The 15018-nt window shown below is 40.5% G+C and overlaps 1 protein-coding gene across 3 annotated transcripts in view; it reads left to right on the top strand.

Moving 5' to 3' along the window:
- The window catches only part of CCT6B (chaperonin containing TCP1 subunit 6B), a 29590-nt gene extending 16149 nt beyond the window's left edge, over window positions 1-13441 (top strand). For all 3 annotated transcript variants that reach the window (XM_004608575.2, XM_055132636.1, XM_004608574.2), the window contains 7 exons: window positions 2334-2416; window positions 3056-3152; window positions 3580-3727; window positions 6682-6815; window positions 9136-9238; window positions 12754-12826; window positions 13330-13441. In XM_004608575.2, coding sequence (XP_004608632.1) covers window positions 2334-2416; window positions 3056-3152; window positions 3580-3727; window positions 6682-6815; window positions 9136-9238; window positions 12754-12826; window positions 13330-13402 — 711 coding nt within the window. In that variant the 3' untranslated portion in view covers window positions 13403-13441. The remainder of the gene's footprint in view (window positions 1-2333; window positions 2417-3055; window positions 3153-3579; window positions 3728-6681; window positions 6816-9135; window positions 9239-12753; window positions 12827-13329) is intronic.
- Window positions 13442-15018: the final 1577 nt, after the last annotated feature.

The following is a 15018-nucleotide window of genomic DNA, read 5'->3' as shown; positions in this document are numbered from 1 at the left end:
CAAGGCAAGTGCCCTATGTGCTGTACTATCACTCTTGCCCCTCATTAAAAATATCTCAATGAAGTGACAAAACATCAAATTTTATGACATTTTGATACTTAAATAAGGGATTCTGTGTGACAAAATGTGAACTATGCATAAAACTTGCTTAGTTTGGAAATACGGTCATCTTGAAGGAAAGTACTTGTGTAATTGAGTTAGTTGTGATCTAAAGTGGCCACTTTTTTTCCTGGAACATTTTTACTTACAAGAATGACAGACAAAACTGTGGTGAGTGGATATTTGGTAGATATTTCTCAAAAATGAATAAAGCAGTCCTGTCACTTCAAGGAAAACAGCAAATAGTATTTGTTATTCCCGTTAACATTTAAATAGTCATAGAAAAAGTAGACCTTTGGAAAACATGTACACAGTCGTGATCTTGACAGCTTTCCAATGCTTTTGCAGGCTTTCTGGTCAGAGATGGAGCTCAGTAGTAGAGTACCAGCCTTGCATGTGTTTGGCCCTGGGTTTGATCCCTAGAACTACTGTATCATTGTATCACTGTCGTCAAATTGCTCATCGATTTTCTGGAGCTAGCACCAGTAATGTCTCCATTCGTCCCTGTTGCATTCAGGGTCATTATTGTTACTGTTAGGCTCATTATTGTTACTGTTTTTGGCATATCAAATATGCCATGGGTAGCTTTCCAGGCTCTGCTGTGCGAGGTTCTGCATTGCTCTCTCCCGGGAGCTTTGTTTTATAGTCTCTGGATCTTGGCCATTGATGAGATTACATGGCGCTGGGGGCAGTTTGTGGGTATTTTCCAAGCTACTGGAAAAAGGGGGATCTGGGTGAAGGAGGCCTAGTCCCAATCCGAGCAGGCTTGGAGATCTCAGCCATGGGTCCCACATAACTGGGTTCCTCTGTCAGTTCCTTCATGCTTGAGGCTCAACTGAGTGTGTGGAAAGTGGCCTTGAGCATGGCTGTGGCTTGATTCTGAAGGTTTTTGGCTGCTGGGACTCTGCTTGGGGTGGTGAGGGAAACTCAACCTGCTCCCCTCCAAGGGGGGCCCTGGTGAAGACAGCCTGGTGGGGAAACAAGAGGTTCTGCCCCTAGAACTACACACATACACACAAAGGAAAAACAAAGGCAGTAATTATACAAATATTAGTAATGATTTTAGTATGTTATAGTTTCTCTGTCATATAGCATTAAAATATATCAATGTTTGAACATATCAATACATCAGTGAACTTTTTCTAAATGATTAAAAGATCCATGTTGTAATTAAATCATACATTGGTAAGCAATTCATTAAAAGTACAAGGTAGGATCAGGAATGTGACTCAGCGGTTATACAGGACATGTCTTGCATGTGTGAGACCCAGATGATTTGCAGGACTGCAAAAATAATAAACTAAAACAGAAAAGTGCAAGATAGATAAATGGATTTGTATATAAGAATAAGAAAAGTACATTGATATTTGTTTTTTTTTTTGCCCCCCTCCCTGATATTTGTTTTGTATTCAACATTGAGATTAAGTTTTTTTTCTTTTTGGGTGACACCTGGTGATGCACAGAGGTTATTCCTGGCTTTGCACTCAGGAATTACTCCTGGCAGTTCTCAGGGGACCATATGGGATGCTGGGAATCAAACCCAGGTCGACCGTGTGCAAGGCAAATGCCCTACTTGCTGTGTTATCACTCCAGCCCCAAGATTAAATATTTTTGAGTAGCATTTTCAGACAAATTTTTGTATATTTATTTATTTTGAGGTTTTGAGCCATACCTGGGTATGCTCAAGGCTTACTCCTAGCTCTGTACTCAGGGATCACTTGGGTAGTCTCAGGGGACCAAATGTAGTGCTGGGGATCAAACCTGGGTCGGTCATACATGAGGCAAGCACATTATCTCTCTGACCTCTGCAACTAATTTTTTCTTTTATTGCTTGTTTTTGGTCACACTCAGAGATGCTCAGGGGTTACTCCTGGCTCTGCACTCAGGAACTACTGGAGGTACTTGGGGGATTATATAGGCTGCTGGGGTTTGAACCCGGCTCAGCCACATGCCAGACAAGCACCTTGCCCACTGCTCAGTTCCCCCTGAAACTAATTTTTAAGGAATCTCCACTTGTTCTGTTTTGGTATATTATCAAATAAATATGTTCACATTTATCTGAAAGAGTTATTAAAATACCCTTTTTCCTAATACTTTTAAAAATAGTAACTATTATACAACTAATTTTTTTATATACAGCTAATTTTTAAGAGCTTGAAGCAGAGCTGTGACAAGATGTTTGAGAACTGACTTAAAACATGCTTGTAACTTCTATACTAATTGATTCATTATAGGGAATTGATCCATTTTCCTTAGATATTCTTGCAAAGCACGACATAGTAGCTCTTCGCAGAGCAAAACGAAGAAATATGGAAAGGTAAGCCTGTAGACAATAATGTACCCTAAGCTTTTTAGCAGATTAAATTTAAAACATTCCATGTGTATTCCTTTAAGCTCTTATGTAAACAGTCAGCAAAAGTAAAAATGAACAAATTGCTTTTCTTCATTTTAGTAACAAATGAAACTGTCAAAAATAAAAATGATTAACCTACGGCAGAATTTTGCGAAGTACAAGGAAGCTTTATATTTTCTTAAAATAGATTTTTAGAGCCTGGGGCTTGGGAGAGTTAGAGGGCTTTAGGATTTATGTCTTGATGTGCCAGAACCCACTTGAATCCCTGGTACCACATGCCCCACCTCCCCACCCCCAGAGTATGGATGGTTGTGGCCCTGGTAAGCTTCTAGCACTACTGGGCTGTCCCTGCTCATCTCTGGCCCCACAAGGCCTGAGCTGCACCACATCCTCAGGCCCTCGGCTGGAGCCCGCAGCCCAGAATTCTGCAGACTAGGAATTGTGGGGAGTGACCCAGTATCTCCTGAGCACGCCTTGGGTACTCCCATCATCACCTGCAAACTGAGATAATGTGGTCTTCTGTACTATGTATCTTTTCACCTATAGAAATGAGTCTTTATGTATTTCACAACCAAAGTTATTGTGACATATATGTCATTTCAGACTCTGCCTTGCTTGTGGTGGAGTGGCTGTGAATTGTCTCGAGGATCTCAGTATCGATTACTTGGGACATGCTGGTCTGGTACATGAGTCTGCATTAGTGAGTGTTCTGTGGGCAGGGCTATCCAGGATGGCTGGTGGTGGTGGAAAGTGACACGTGGCATGGGTGGGTGGGGTCTTGGGACACTCTTATGGTGTCGAGGTGAGGTAAACTGTCAACCCCATTGTCATAAATGTCACCAGACCATAAATATTAACCCCAATACAATGCTTTATCTTAACTATATAATACATTTTAAAAAATACTAAATCTTTTTGTTCGGGTGTTACATTTTGATATCTGAATAGGCTGCATTTTACAGTTTACCTGAATGTTAAAAGTTCAAATATAATGTCACCACTTTTAATATATATTTATGTTTGATAATAAAAATTCCCATGAAGATTAGATTCTAAAACTAAAAGTAGGTCTTGACCTCATAATGACATTGCATAGTAAAGTGATACCTTTTTGGATTACCCCTTAGGGTGAAGAAAAGTTCACATTTATCGAGGACTGTGTTAACCCTCGCTCTGTAACCTTGCTGGTTAAAGGACCGAATAAGCATACTCTCACCCAAATCAAGGACACCGTCAGGGATGGGCTTCGTTCCATCAAAAACGCCATTGAGGATGGTAGGCTCTGTTTCCATGGCAGAATAAAACTTCTATATTTTTATTTATTTATTTATTTTTTTGATTTTGGTTTTGGGCCACAGCTGGCTGTGCTCAAGGCTCACTCCTGGTCCAGGCACTCGGGGATCACTCCTGGTGGAGCTATAGGGAACCATACGTGGTGCTGAGGATCCAACCCAGGTTGGCTGCATACATGCCAAGTGGCCACCTGTTCTGCTGTCTCTCCCTAGTCTCCCCCCACTCCCCCCTTCGGGTCTCCCCTTGTTTGTTTTTGGGTCACACCCAGCAACACTGAAGGAATTACACTGAAGTAATTCCTGGCTCTGCACTCAGAAATTACTTCTGGCGGGACTCAGGGAACCATATGGGGTTCTGGGGGATTTAACCTGGGTCGGCTGCATGCAAGGCAAGTGCCCTGCCCGCTGTACTGTCACTCTGGCTCCTTCTCCCCTTGCTTTGCTACCTTTGCTATGATGACTGGGTGGTGGTGGTAGGGGGGGTCACATATTTGCTTGTGGAGTTCCCACACTTAGTTGTGGTACTCACAGTCTGCACAATTTGGTTGTGGTTTTTACACACTTTAGTTGTGATACTTGCTCCACTAAGCCATACCCCCAGATCTCTATACAGTAGTTTTTATGGTTTTGGGGCTATACTCAGTGGTGCTCAGGGGCCACTTCTGACTCGTGCTTGGAGATTGTTCCTGGCAGTGCTGGCAGACCATGCAGTGATGGGGTATCAGGCCAGGGCCTCATGCATACAAAGCTTGCATTCCCGTCCTTGAATTCTCCCTCTTCTGGAATATTCTTGATGGTATGCTGCCCCTCCTTGTTTACTTGCCTTTACAGAATTGGTTGGAAACCCGTGCTGCCTGGGGGCCTCTCGGGGTCTGGGGACATGTGTGGTGCTGAGGGTTGGATATTTAGGGACTTATAAATGCAAGTCCTGTGCTCTAGCCTTTTGAGCTATTTCCCTAACTGTGTATTGCTGCCCTTTTAATTAACTTCTGTTTATGAAGTTAAAAAAAACATTCAGTGTGATAGTGCTATTTTTTTTATTTTTAGAAATTTATTTTTGAAAACCTGGAGAAGCTTTTACAGCTTGAGCTCGTTTCGTTATCTCAGGGGTAGCATAATTTTAAGAAATGGTAGTAGTTGTTATTTACTTGTAATTTATGACTTCTAAAAGTCATAATTAGGGCAGATAAGTCACTGCAAAGCATGTCTAAAATAGAATTATTAAGCACATCAAAAGATGTTCAACCTCTTTAATCATTCAGGAAGTGAAAATCAAAACCGCAGCCATTTCACAACTGTTATGATGGCATAATAAAAAATGGACATTAATAAATGTTGGCAAAGATGTAGAAAAATTGCTACCTGCACAGTGCTGGTGGAAAGTTTTGGAAAATAAGAAGTTCCTCAAAAAAAAAGAAAGAAAGAAAGAGAGAAATAAAGGAAGGAAGGAAGAAAAGAAAAATTAAATGTTGTTCTAGAGAGCTGACTCAGAATCTGGAGTATGAGCTCTGCATGCCAAGGCCTGGATATTATGAACCAGGCAATGTGACCAGGAGTAGCCCCTGAACACAGCCAGAATGGCCCCTGAACACCAAGAACTGTAGACCCCAAGCCAAACAATAGAGAAAAAAGAAGAAAATAAGACTTTAAACATAAAGTTACTATATGACCTAGCACATCTATACTTGGGCATATGCAAAAGAGAGCTGAAAAGATCTGTCCACACATTATAAGTGATAAACAATGGAAATAATACAGATACCCATTGACTGATAAGAGAATGAACAACACGTGTGTGCATTCAAAGGAGATTTACTCACAAAAAGGAATCAGACACAATAACATGGATGACCTTGAAAACATTAACCTGAGTAAAAGAATCTACCTGAGGTCATTATTATACCTCTGAGGGGTACAATGTGAGCTGGCGGCTGTGGGAGTGAGTGCCCTCCTGGTACCCTGCATCATGGTGATGGGCAGTCTAGGACTTAGTCTTGGTACACTTACTGTGATCAACTACTTTGCTAACTCCTGATGGTTCTCAGGACTCTACGCTCAGGGATCACACCTGGTGGGATTTGGGGTCATATAGGTACCTGGGGTTACCTGGGTTGACCACATGCAATGCAAGCGTCCTACCTGCTGTACTATCTCTCCAGCCCTTCATTTTTTTTTTAACACTCATTGGTTCCAAAGCATATTTGCTTGTTCAAAAACTTTATATAACCATATAAGCTGTGATTATGTAAACATCTAAGTATAAAAGTCATGTCCTGATGTCCTGATGTGAAAATTGATGCGTCTAACTAGAGCTTTTGGTTTAGAATAATAAGACCATAGAATTTAGTCCTGTACTAAGTTCCTCCCCCCATGTGGAGTTCCTTTTCATTTTTCTTTTACTTTCCAATTAACTTGCCTACTTTCTGGGAAAAAAAAGAAGACTACATCATTTTTTTCTTTCTCCTGTAGGTAGCTGTATGGGTTCTGCACTAGTACAGAAAAGAAATACTTCATTGAGTACCATGAATTCCAAACCCAAAACTGTGTTCTAATTACACTGGCCTAAAAATGTTCAAATCAGGCATTACAGTTAATACCCACCACTATAAATGATAAATAACTACCTTTTATAAATGCAGTCATAAAAGAATAAGAGGAAAATGGAAGAAATGTTTCCTCTTATTTGCCAGAAGATAAGGGATGAAATAAACTGTGGCCTGTTATCTGTACCTTGCTTAATTATTTAATGGTATATAAATTCAGTCTGCTTCATGCGATGTCTGAGTAATCGCTGAGCTAGGCAGCTTGTTTTACTTCTGTATAATACATTTTTACTTAGGAAAGAGAATTGAAAATACTTGATTAGCCAGCTGTTTTTATTCATTTATTTTTAATTTTTTTCTCTATGACTTGTATGACTATTTTTTTTCTTACTAGGCTGTGTGGTTCCAGGAGCGGGTGCAGTCGAAGTGGCAATAGCTGATGCCCTTATTTCCTACAAACACACCGTAAAAGGAAGAGCTCGTCTTGGGGTCCAGGCTTTTGCTGATGCTTTACTCATTATTCCTAAGGTACAGTTATGTCAATGGTCACAGAACAACTGGTTCGATGTAAGTGTTTTTTAAGATGCCATCTACATTTCTAAGTGAAATAAGAATTAGAAAGACAATCCACTCTTCTATGGAACATGAGGTAACTAAAGCAACAGGTATTCAACCACAAAATGACCTCACCCGTGAAAACTGTGCTGGTTAGGTAAAGGGAATCGGGTGGGGAGGACTGAGGGATTTAGAGGTGGACGGAGTGGTACTATATACATATAGAGGTATAAAGCCAAACCCTTGAAATTCTATAATATTGCAAACTACTCAACAATCAGTTAGCACTGTAGCACTGTTGTCCTGTTGTTCATTGATTTGCTCGAGTGGGCACCAGTAACGTCTTCATTGTGAGACTTGTAGTTACTGTTTTTGACATATCGAATATGCCACGGGTAGCTTGCCACAGTCTCTGTCGTGCGGGTGGGATACTCTTGGTAGCTTGTCGGGCTTTCTGAGAGGGACAGAGGAATCGAACCCGGGCTGGCTGCATGCAAGGCAAACGTCCTACCTGCTGTGCTCCAGTCTCAACAGTCAATTAAAGAATTTAATTCTTTTTATATTTATGTATAAAAAACAGTGTCCCATATTATCTATTTACTCTTCCTTACAGTTTTACCTAAACTACTTTGTTTAAAATTTTTTTCTTTCATTTTTATATCTAAGCTATTTTGCAACCAAAGTAGGGACACTCTGGGCACCGCAGTTCAGAAACCTTGTAGGAGTTTTGTGGATAGTGATATTTTCCCCTTATTTCCTTGTCTGAGCTCTAAAAATTTCTTTCATGATATTCATGATATTCATGATAACTAATGATAAAATGAAGAATTTTATCAGCTACACAGGTGGGGTGGGGGCTGGGGGTGGGGGGGAGGTTTACTGTGGTTCTTGGTGGTGGAATATGTGCACTGGTGAAGGGATGGGTGTTCAAGCATTGTGTAACTGAGACTTAAGCCTGAAAGCTTTGTAACTTTCCACATGGTGATTCAATGAAAAAAAAAAAAAGAAGAATTTTGAATGTAAAAGGTTTTTTTTTTTCTTTTTGAGTCACACCCAGCTTTTGCACAGAGGTTACTCTGGCTCATGCACTCAGGAATTACTCCTGGCGGTGCTCGGGGGACTGTATGGAATGCTGGGAATCGAACCTGGGTTGACCGAGTGCAAGGCAAATGCCCTACCTGCTGTGCTATTGCTATAGTCCTTTTTCTCTTTATGGATCACACTGGGCGATGCACAGGGGTTACTCCTGGCATTGCACTCAGGAATTACTCCTGGCGGTGCTTAGTGGAACCATATGGGATGCTGGGAATCGAACCCGGGTTGATGGCGTGCAAGGCAAATGCCCTACCTGCTGTACTATTGCTCCAGCTCCTGAATTTAAAAGTTTAACTGAAATTTAGTCTGACCTTTATTTTGCTGATGACATAAAATGCTTTATCATTTTAAATTGTGCAAAGTGAAAGTGACTAGCTATTTAGCAACTCCAAATACTTGCTTACATTGTCATTGGCATTGTAAATCCTAGAAAAAAACGACAAACCATATATTTTCCTTTTATTATGAGATCAAAGAACTGCTATTTCCTTTTTTTCTGGCATTAATTTGATTGTGAACCACAGATAAATTGTTTCAAATGCTATTACCATGAATCAAGGCATTAATAATAATGCTAACAAAGTCTCTTTGTTACTTGCTTTCAAAATATTCATGATTTATGTAATCCTTGTTACTCAGCTTTCTTTATCTTCCTCTAAAAAAGCGGCAAAGAAATGAATTCATTGTTGACACATGTGGGTAAACCTGTTGAATATCAGTGCTACCTTCTCACCCATCAGCTATTGGTTTGGGACCACTTGGAAATAAATCTGGTTTAGAATGCAGGTGTCTTCATCCCTTGTCATATTAACAAGCTCAAGATGCTACAGAAAATGCATGTCCCCTTTTTCAGGTATAACTGGAAGGCGGGTGACTGAGGAGCTAAGAAAACAGTATCATTCTGCTTTCTTCCATGTTTATTTTTACTTCTTTTGCAAGGAGCGAAATTAATGGAGTGGAGTATGGTAGGGGAAATGTACATAGGGAATATGTTTTAAGAAAGCATGAAAGTATTAGATACTCAAAATAATTTTGTTTAGATCAGGAATGGAATTCTTCAGAATGAGACGATTGCTCTATTGTGGATATGATTTCACCAGACTGCCTTTATTTTTTGCATTTAATTTTCAAATACATGAATATTTATATATGTGAAGGTATTTCACACATTCATTCTCTATTCTTTTTTACTGTACAGGTTCTTGCTCAGAATTCTGGTTTTGACCTGCAGGAAACACTAGTAAAAGTTCAGGCTGAACATTCAGAATCAAAACAAGCTGTCGGCATAGATTTGAATACAGGTAAGAAAGTGAAGGCAGGGGTCTGGTATGATAGCACATCGGGTAGGGTGTTTGCCTTGCACGTGGTCGACCTGGGTTCAATTCCCAGCATCCCATATGGTCCCCTGAGCACTGCCAGGAGTAATTCCTGAGTGCAGAGCCAGGAGTAACCCCTGTGCATCACCAGGTGTGACCCAAAAAGCAAAAAAAAAAAAAAAAAAAAAGAAAAGAAAGTGAAGGCAAACTTCTGCATAAGCAAAATAGAGGTGGGCCAGAGAGATAGTACAGCAAGTAAGGTACTTGCCTTGCATGCTACCAGGCAGGTCTGATCTGATCCCAGGTTGATCCTTACCCGTATGGTCCCTCAAGACCTGCCAGGAGTAATCCCTGAGTGCAGAACCAGGAGTAAGTCCTTGAACACTACTGAGTGTGACCTAAAAACAAAAAAAAGAAGAAAGACCGAAGTTATAATACAGTGACCTAGTATTTAGAGTCAGGGGATTTGGTTTAGGTGATTTTGCTATTTAAATGTTGAGTACTTTAACATACTTTTGAATTTTAAAATTTTTGTACGTGTGGCACTGGGGATCAAACTCAGAGCCACACACACGCAAGACACTCTATTGCTGAGCTTCATCACTACTTCACTATTTTATGTGTGTGTGTGTGGTAGGGGGTGGTGAGGCCATTGGGCCACACCTGATTGTGCTCAGGGCTTCCTCCTGGCTCTGCTCTCGGGGGTCACTGGCAGGTCTCAGGAGAGCTCTGTGGTGCCAGGGATTGACCCTGAGTTGTCCACACATAAGACCAGCACCTGACCCGCTGTGCTGCTGTGCTGTCTCTCTGGCCCCTATTTGCTCTCTTTTGAAATTTTAAGAAGAAAATGTTAATTCATTTAAGAAATAGTGTTTGTTGTTTGGCTTTTGAGATTTATACAGAGCAAGAGTCAGAACGCCCTGCCCTGTGTTCTTACTTTATAGGAGGCAGGATAGGCACTAAAATATAATAACACGTTCCCTTCGCAGTTTATTATTTTAAATTTTTTAGTGAGGCAAAAATAGTTTTATTGAAAGAAATTTAGAGAAATGTGTGAGGAGAAGAAAGAGTGATACACGTTTAAGAGAGAACACAGGTTTCTTCAGAGGCAAAAAACCACCCTCAGCAGCTTAAAAAAAGCAATACATTGAATTGTTGTATCTTATGTAGTAAAGATGCCATTAAAACTATGAGAAGGAAAGAACAGTATATGATAATTATGAGTACTAGTATAGATGAGTTTGAAGGGGGTTGGTTGCAATCTTTTTGGTTAGGGTAGGCCTCACTGAGAATATGCTTAATTAAAAAAATAAAAGGCAGCAACAAAGTTAGCCATGTGGTAACTGAGGAAAGATTGTTCTGGGCAGAGGGATCAGCTAGCCCTATGTTTTTGGGGAAGGAAAGGACAGAGGAAATAGAACTGTATGCCCATGCCGGGGTGGACGGGCCAGTCTAAAGTCTCTCACTTGGATCAAAATCAATCAATCAATCAATCAATCAATCAATCAATAAAGTCTCTGGCTTGGAGTGGGATGGGGGCAGCTTTGAGCCCCAGGCAACAAGGTACAGGCGTGCTTGCTGGCACTGACGCTGGCTCCTCTGTGGGAAGGCACCTTCTGGAGACCTGGAGAGTTGGAGGGCCTCTTCTCTTTACTGCTCCAGAGGAGACTGGCTGGAGCAGGGTGTGGTGACAAGTGATCAGTCCTGAGATTTAGCCAAGTCAAAAGTGTAGATTTTCAAGTAAAGTATAAATGACCAAAAGTAAAAACCTGGAGCTGAAGAGAGAAACGTGATTTGGAGATAAGAACTAAAGAGTTGCCCATTGTGTATGGTTCATATTCAGAGTGGGAAGAGAGGGGAAGAGAGAGGGGGAAGGGGACTAAGGGAAAGGGAGGAGGAAGGAAGGGGGTGGGGGAATGAAGGGAGAAGAAGTGTGGGGGGCGGAGAGAGAGAGAGACAGAGAGAGAGAGAGATAGATCTTGATTTGAGACTCTGAGGCTTCCAGCATTAAAGACTTTGGCGGGTGGGGTGGGGAACCAGCAAAGGAGATAGAAGAGGAACTACTAGTGCCCCAAACAAGACAGGTGAGGGGGGCGTACAGCTGGAAGAAAGCCAGCCAGCAGTGTGTGATCACCCATGTTATGTGCTTCTCATAGACATGGGATGCCAGGGACCAGATGGGGTGTGAGGGATCGAACCTGGGTTGGTCACGTGCAAGGCAAACTCCCTACTTGCTGTATTAGCACTCTGCCCCTTTTTATTGTTTAACCACATTCCCTCAAACACTTGTTTCCAGTCCTTTTTTAATTATTTATTTTTATTTTTTATAAGTCTCATTCTTACTAGTGTAAGATATCTCACTGGTTTTTTTTTTTTTTTTTGAAGTAGCAGATTTTATTTAGAAGGTCTTAGGGAAGGAGGAAGGGATACGTGGGAAAGAAAAACCAGTAGGAGTAACGCGCTCAAGAAAGAACGGGGGCTCCTCCGAAGATGGAGAGAGCTCTACACACATCCTAGCACTGGACACGAAAGCATGAAAGTACACATCTCAAGGGGGGAGATGCGGGCTACACATGTGCTCGGGCACCACATGTGCTCGGCCACATGGGCACAAGCAGCACATGGGCTCAGGCAGCATATGTGCCTCTCACTGGTTTTGATTTGAGTTTCCCTAATCATAAGTGACATGATGAGCACTTTTTCACATTCCTACTAGTTATCCACATATCTTCTTGGGCAAGTGTCTGTTCATCTCCTCTCTCTATTTTTGAATGGGGTTATAGATTTTTGAATGGGGTTATTGATTTTTAAAGAAAGTTTTGTTAGTGCATTATAAATCTTGGATTTAAATATTAGCTCTTAATTTAATGTCTTTTTTTGTACAAATATTTTCTCATTATATAAATGTCTTTTTATTTTATTTTATTTTTTGGCCTGCAAAATCTTTCTAATTTGTTCTATCACATTTGTTTATTTTTGGTTTTGTTTTCTTTGTCTCTGGAGTCAAATCATTAAAGACACCTTTGAGGTCTATTTCCTATAGAATTATTCTGTATTTCTCATTATATGTTTTGGACTCTGGTCTAATCTTGAAGCCTTTAATCCACTTTAACTTTTGTGAATGATGTGAGATACAGTTTCAGTTTTTTTTTTTTACATGTGACTGTCCAGTTTTCCCGGCACTGTTTGTTAAAGAGACTTTCCTTGATTCATTTCATATACTTAGCCCCTTTGTCATAGGTTAATTGTCCACAGATCCCTAAGGTTTTACTTCAGGGCTTTCAATTCTTTTTCACTGGTCTGTGAGTCTGTCTTAGTTCCAGTAACACACAGTTGTGATTACCCTATCTTAACAGTACAATTCAAAGTCAGGAAATACAGTTCCTCTCATATTTTTTCCCTTGAAAATAGTAATTTTGATGGCATGATAAATGGTCTTAAAACATACAACCAATACTATAAGGATATGTCAAGATTGTAGTTTGTTTATTGCTTTGTAGGCGAACCAATGATAGCAGCAGATGAAGGAGTTTGGGATAATTACTGTGTGAAAAAACAACTTCTTCATTCTTGGTAAGTTTCTATTAAGAAAAGGCTTTCTGGGGCATCATTGAGAACATCAACATTTTTTCATTTTTGCCACACTACAGTGAGCAAATGGTTAAGTGTATGAATACATGATGTTCAGTTATTGAAAACTAGCTTTCAAATTATATAGTCCCTTTTACAATGTTGTTTCAACACTGGAAATGTTAGTCTTGCTGTTTATTTGAGAGGGAAGTGAAAGAAGGAATAGTGCCATATTCAGAGTGGGAAAACATCAAATGATGTGCTAAAAATGAGCTCAGTTTTACTGCGATGCAAAATCAGGCTTCCACGTTATCAACAAAGGAATTGAAATTATAATACAGGAGCGATGTTTGTATTTTCAATGACTTTGTCTCATGAAACTTCATACTGACATCATTGAAGAACAAATTACCTTTAGTAGCTGAAGATTGCTGGGCGGGGAGGAGCCGCAGAAGGGGCTGGCTGGAGGAGGGCAGGTTTTCCTCACCCTCTCATCTTTCCCTCAGCACCGTGATTGCCACCAACATTCTCCTGGTCGATGAAATTATGCGAGCTGGGATGTCTTCTCTTAAAGGGTGAATGAATTCCAGGTCAACACTCCAGGAAACAGCATCTTACGTTCAGCTACTGTTTTGTAGTTTAAGCCATTGTTAATTTTTGCACAATAAATGTAGCATCATTTTATTGGTCAGCCTCAAAAGCATTTCTCATATTTTTTTTCCCCTTGAAAATAGTAGGTTTAAGGACTGTAAGGGGTATTTTTACAGTAAAGGATTACTGATGAAAATATTTTCCCCTAGGAGTACTAATTTAGAGGGAAAGTTAGATCATACATGTGATTTCATAAGATTTGGTCTTTATTCTGACTCAGAGCTTCTAAAAAATCTTGTAATTTCCTGAGTAATGGTGGTGATTGGAATTTTTTTTTTTTGTTCATTGGTTATAGTTTTTGGTTTTAATTCCTAGTTCCTGACATAAGAATTTCTTTCTTTCTTTCTTTTTTTTTTTTTTTTTGCTTTTTGGGTCGCACCTGGCGATGCACAGGGATTACTCCTGGCTGTGCACTCAGGAACCACCCCTGGCGGTGCTCAGGGGACCATATGGGAGGCTGGGAACTGAACCCGGGTTGGCCACGTGCAAGGCAAACACCCTACCCACTGTGCTATCGCTCCAGCCCCAAGAGTGACTTATTTTATATGGATGAAGTAGCTTTAATGGGCCCCTGCACAATTTCCAGATGGAGGCTATTTGCTGCAGGAACCAGTCATACTGATACAAGATTAGACTTTTAGCCTTTGCCCTTTTATGTCCAGCCTCCAGGGAAGGGCAAGAGCCTAAAGATTAGTCATTGATGTGCCTCGAATGTGTGAGGTCCTGGGTTCAGTCCCTGGTACCTCAAAATCAAACACACAAAATAATCACATAATGGAGCCTCCTTAAAATATCCCCACACTGTGGATTCTGGAGAGATTCCAGTATGGGGAACACGTTGGTGTGTGGGGACAAAAACTGGGTTTGGGACCTTCTCAATGTTGCTGTGTGCCCCTTCACGAGGCTGGTAACTAGTTAATGTTCCCCAAAGTGGGTGTCACTTCCTCCTGGGAGACATTGCAACCGTGGGGTGGGGCAGGGGGCAGGTGGCAGCCTTGAGTGCAAATGGGCAAACACACTTCTGTTTGTTTGCTTAAAGAAGGTGAATGTCCAGGGCTCAGGGCTGTCTGTGTAATTTTTTTTTTTTCCGAAAAGGAGAAAGTAGGCCGAATTAGTTTGGGAACCTCTGATTTATATCCTGTGTAATAAACTGGTAAAAGTGTTCCCCTGAGTTCTGTAAGTTGCCGTCAGCACTCTCAAACATGACAAGGGGTCGAGGGAACTTGTGAGCTGATAAGAGGTTAAACTATGACAGGTGCATTAGTAGGACTTAAGCCTGTTAGTGCATATGAGAGATTTGTTTAATCATTTAATGTCCTTAGTTGAAAAGCTATAATTTTATAGCCCTTTTTTCTTAGCCACTTAATATATTGTCGACATCTTTCCAAGTTAATTGCTATGCTTCTGAACTATAATTTTTAATGGTTACATGACATTTCAATGTATGGCTATTCTGTAATTAATTTTTAGCATTTTTCCACTATAAACAAAAACCTCCTTTTTTGAACTCTTGTCTTTATTTTATAGGATAAGACTTTTAAAAT

The sequence above is a fragment of the Sorex araneus genome, chromosome 3 (genome assembly GCF_027595985.1).
Source record: "Sorex araneus isolate mSorAra2 chromosome 3, mSorAra2.pri, whole genome shotgun sequence".
In the NCBI taxonomy this organism is placed as follows: Eukaryota; Metazoa; Chordata; class Mammalia; order Eulipotyphla; family Soricidae; genus Sorex; species Sorex araneus.
The sequence above is the reverse complement of the archived record's forward strand: the minus strand, read 5'-3'. Positions and strand labels throughout refer to the sequence as shown.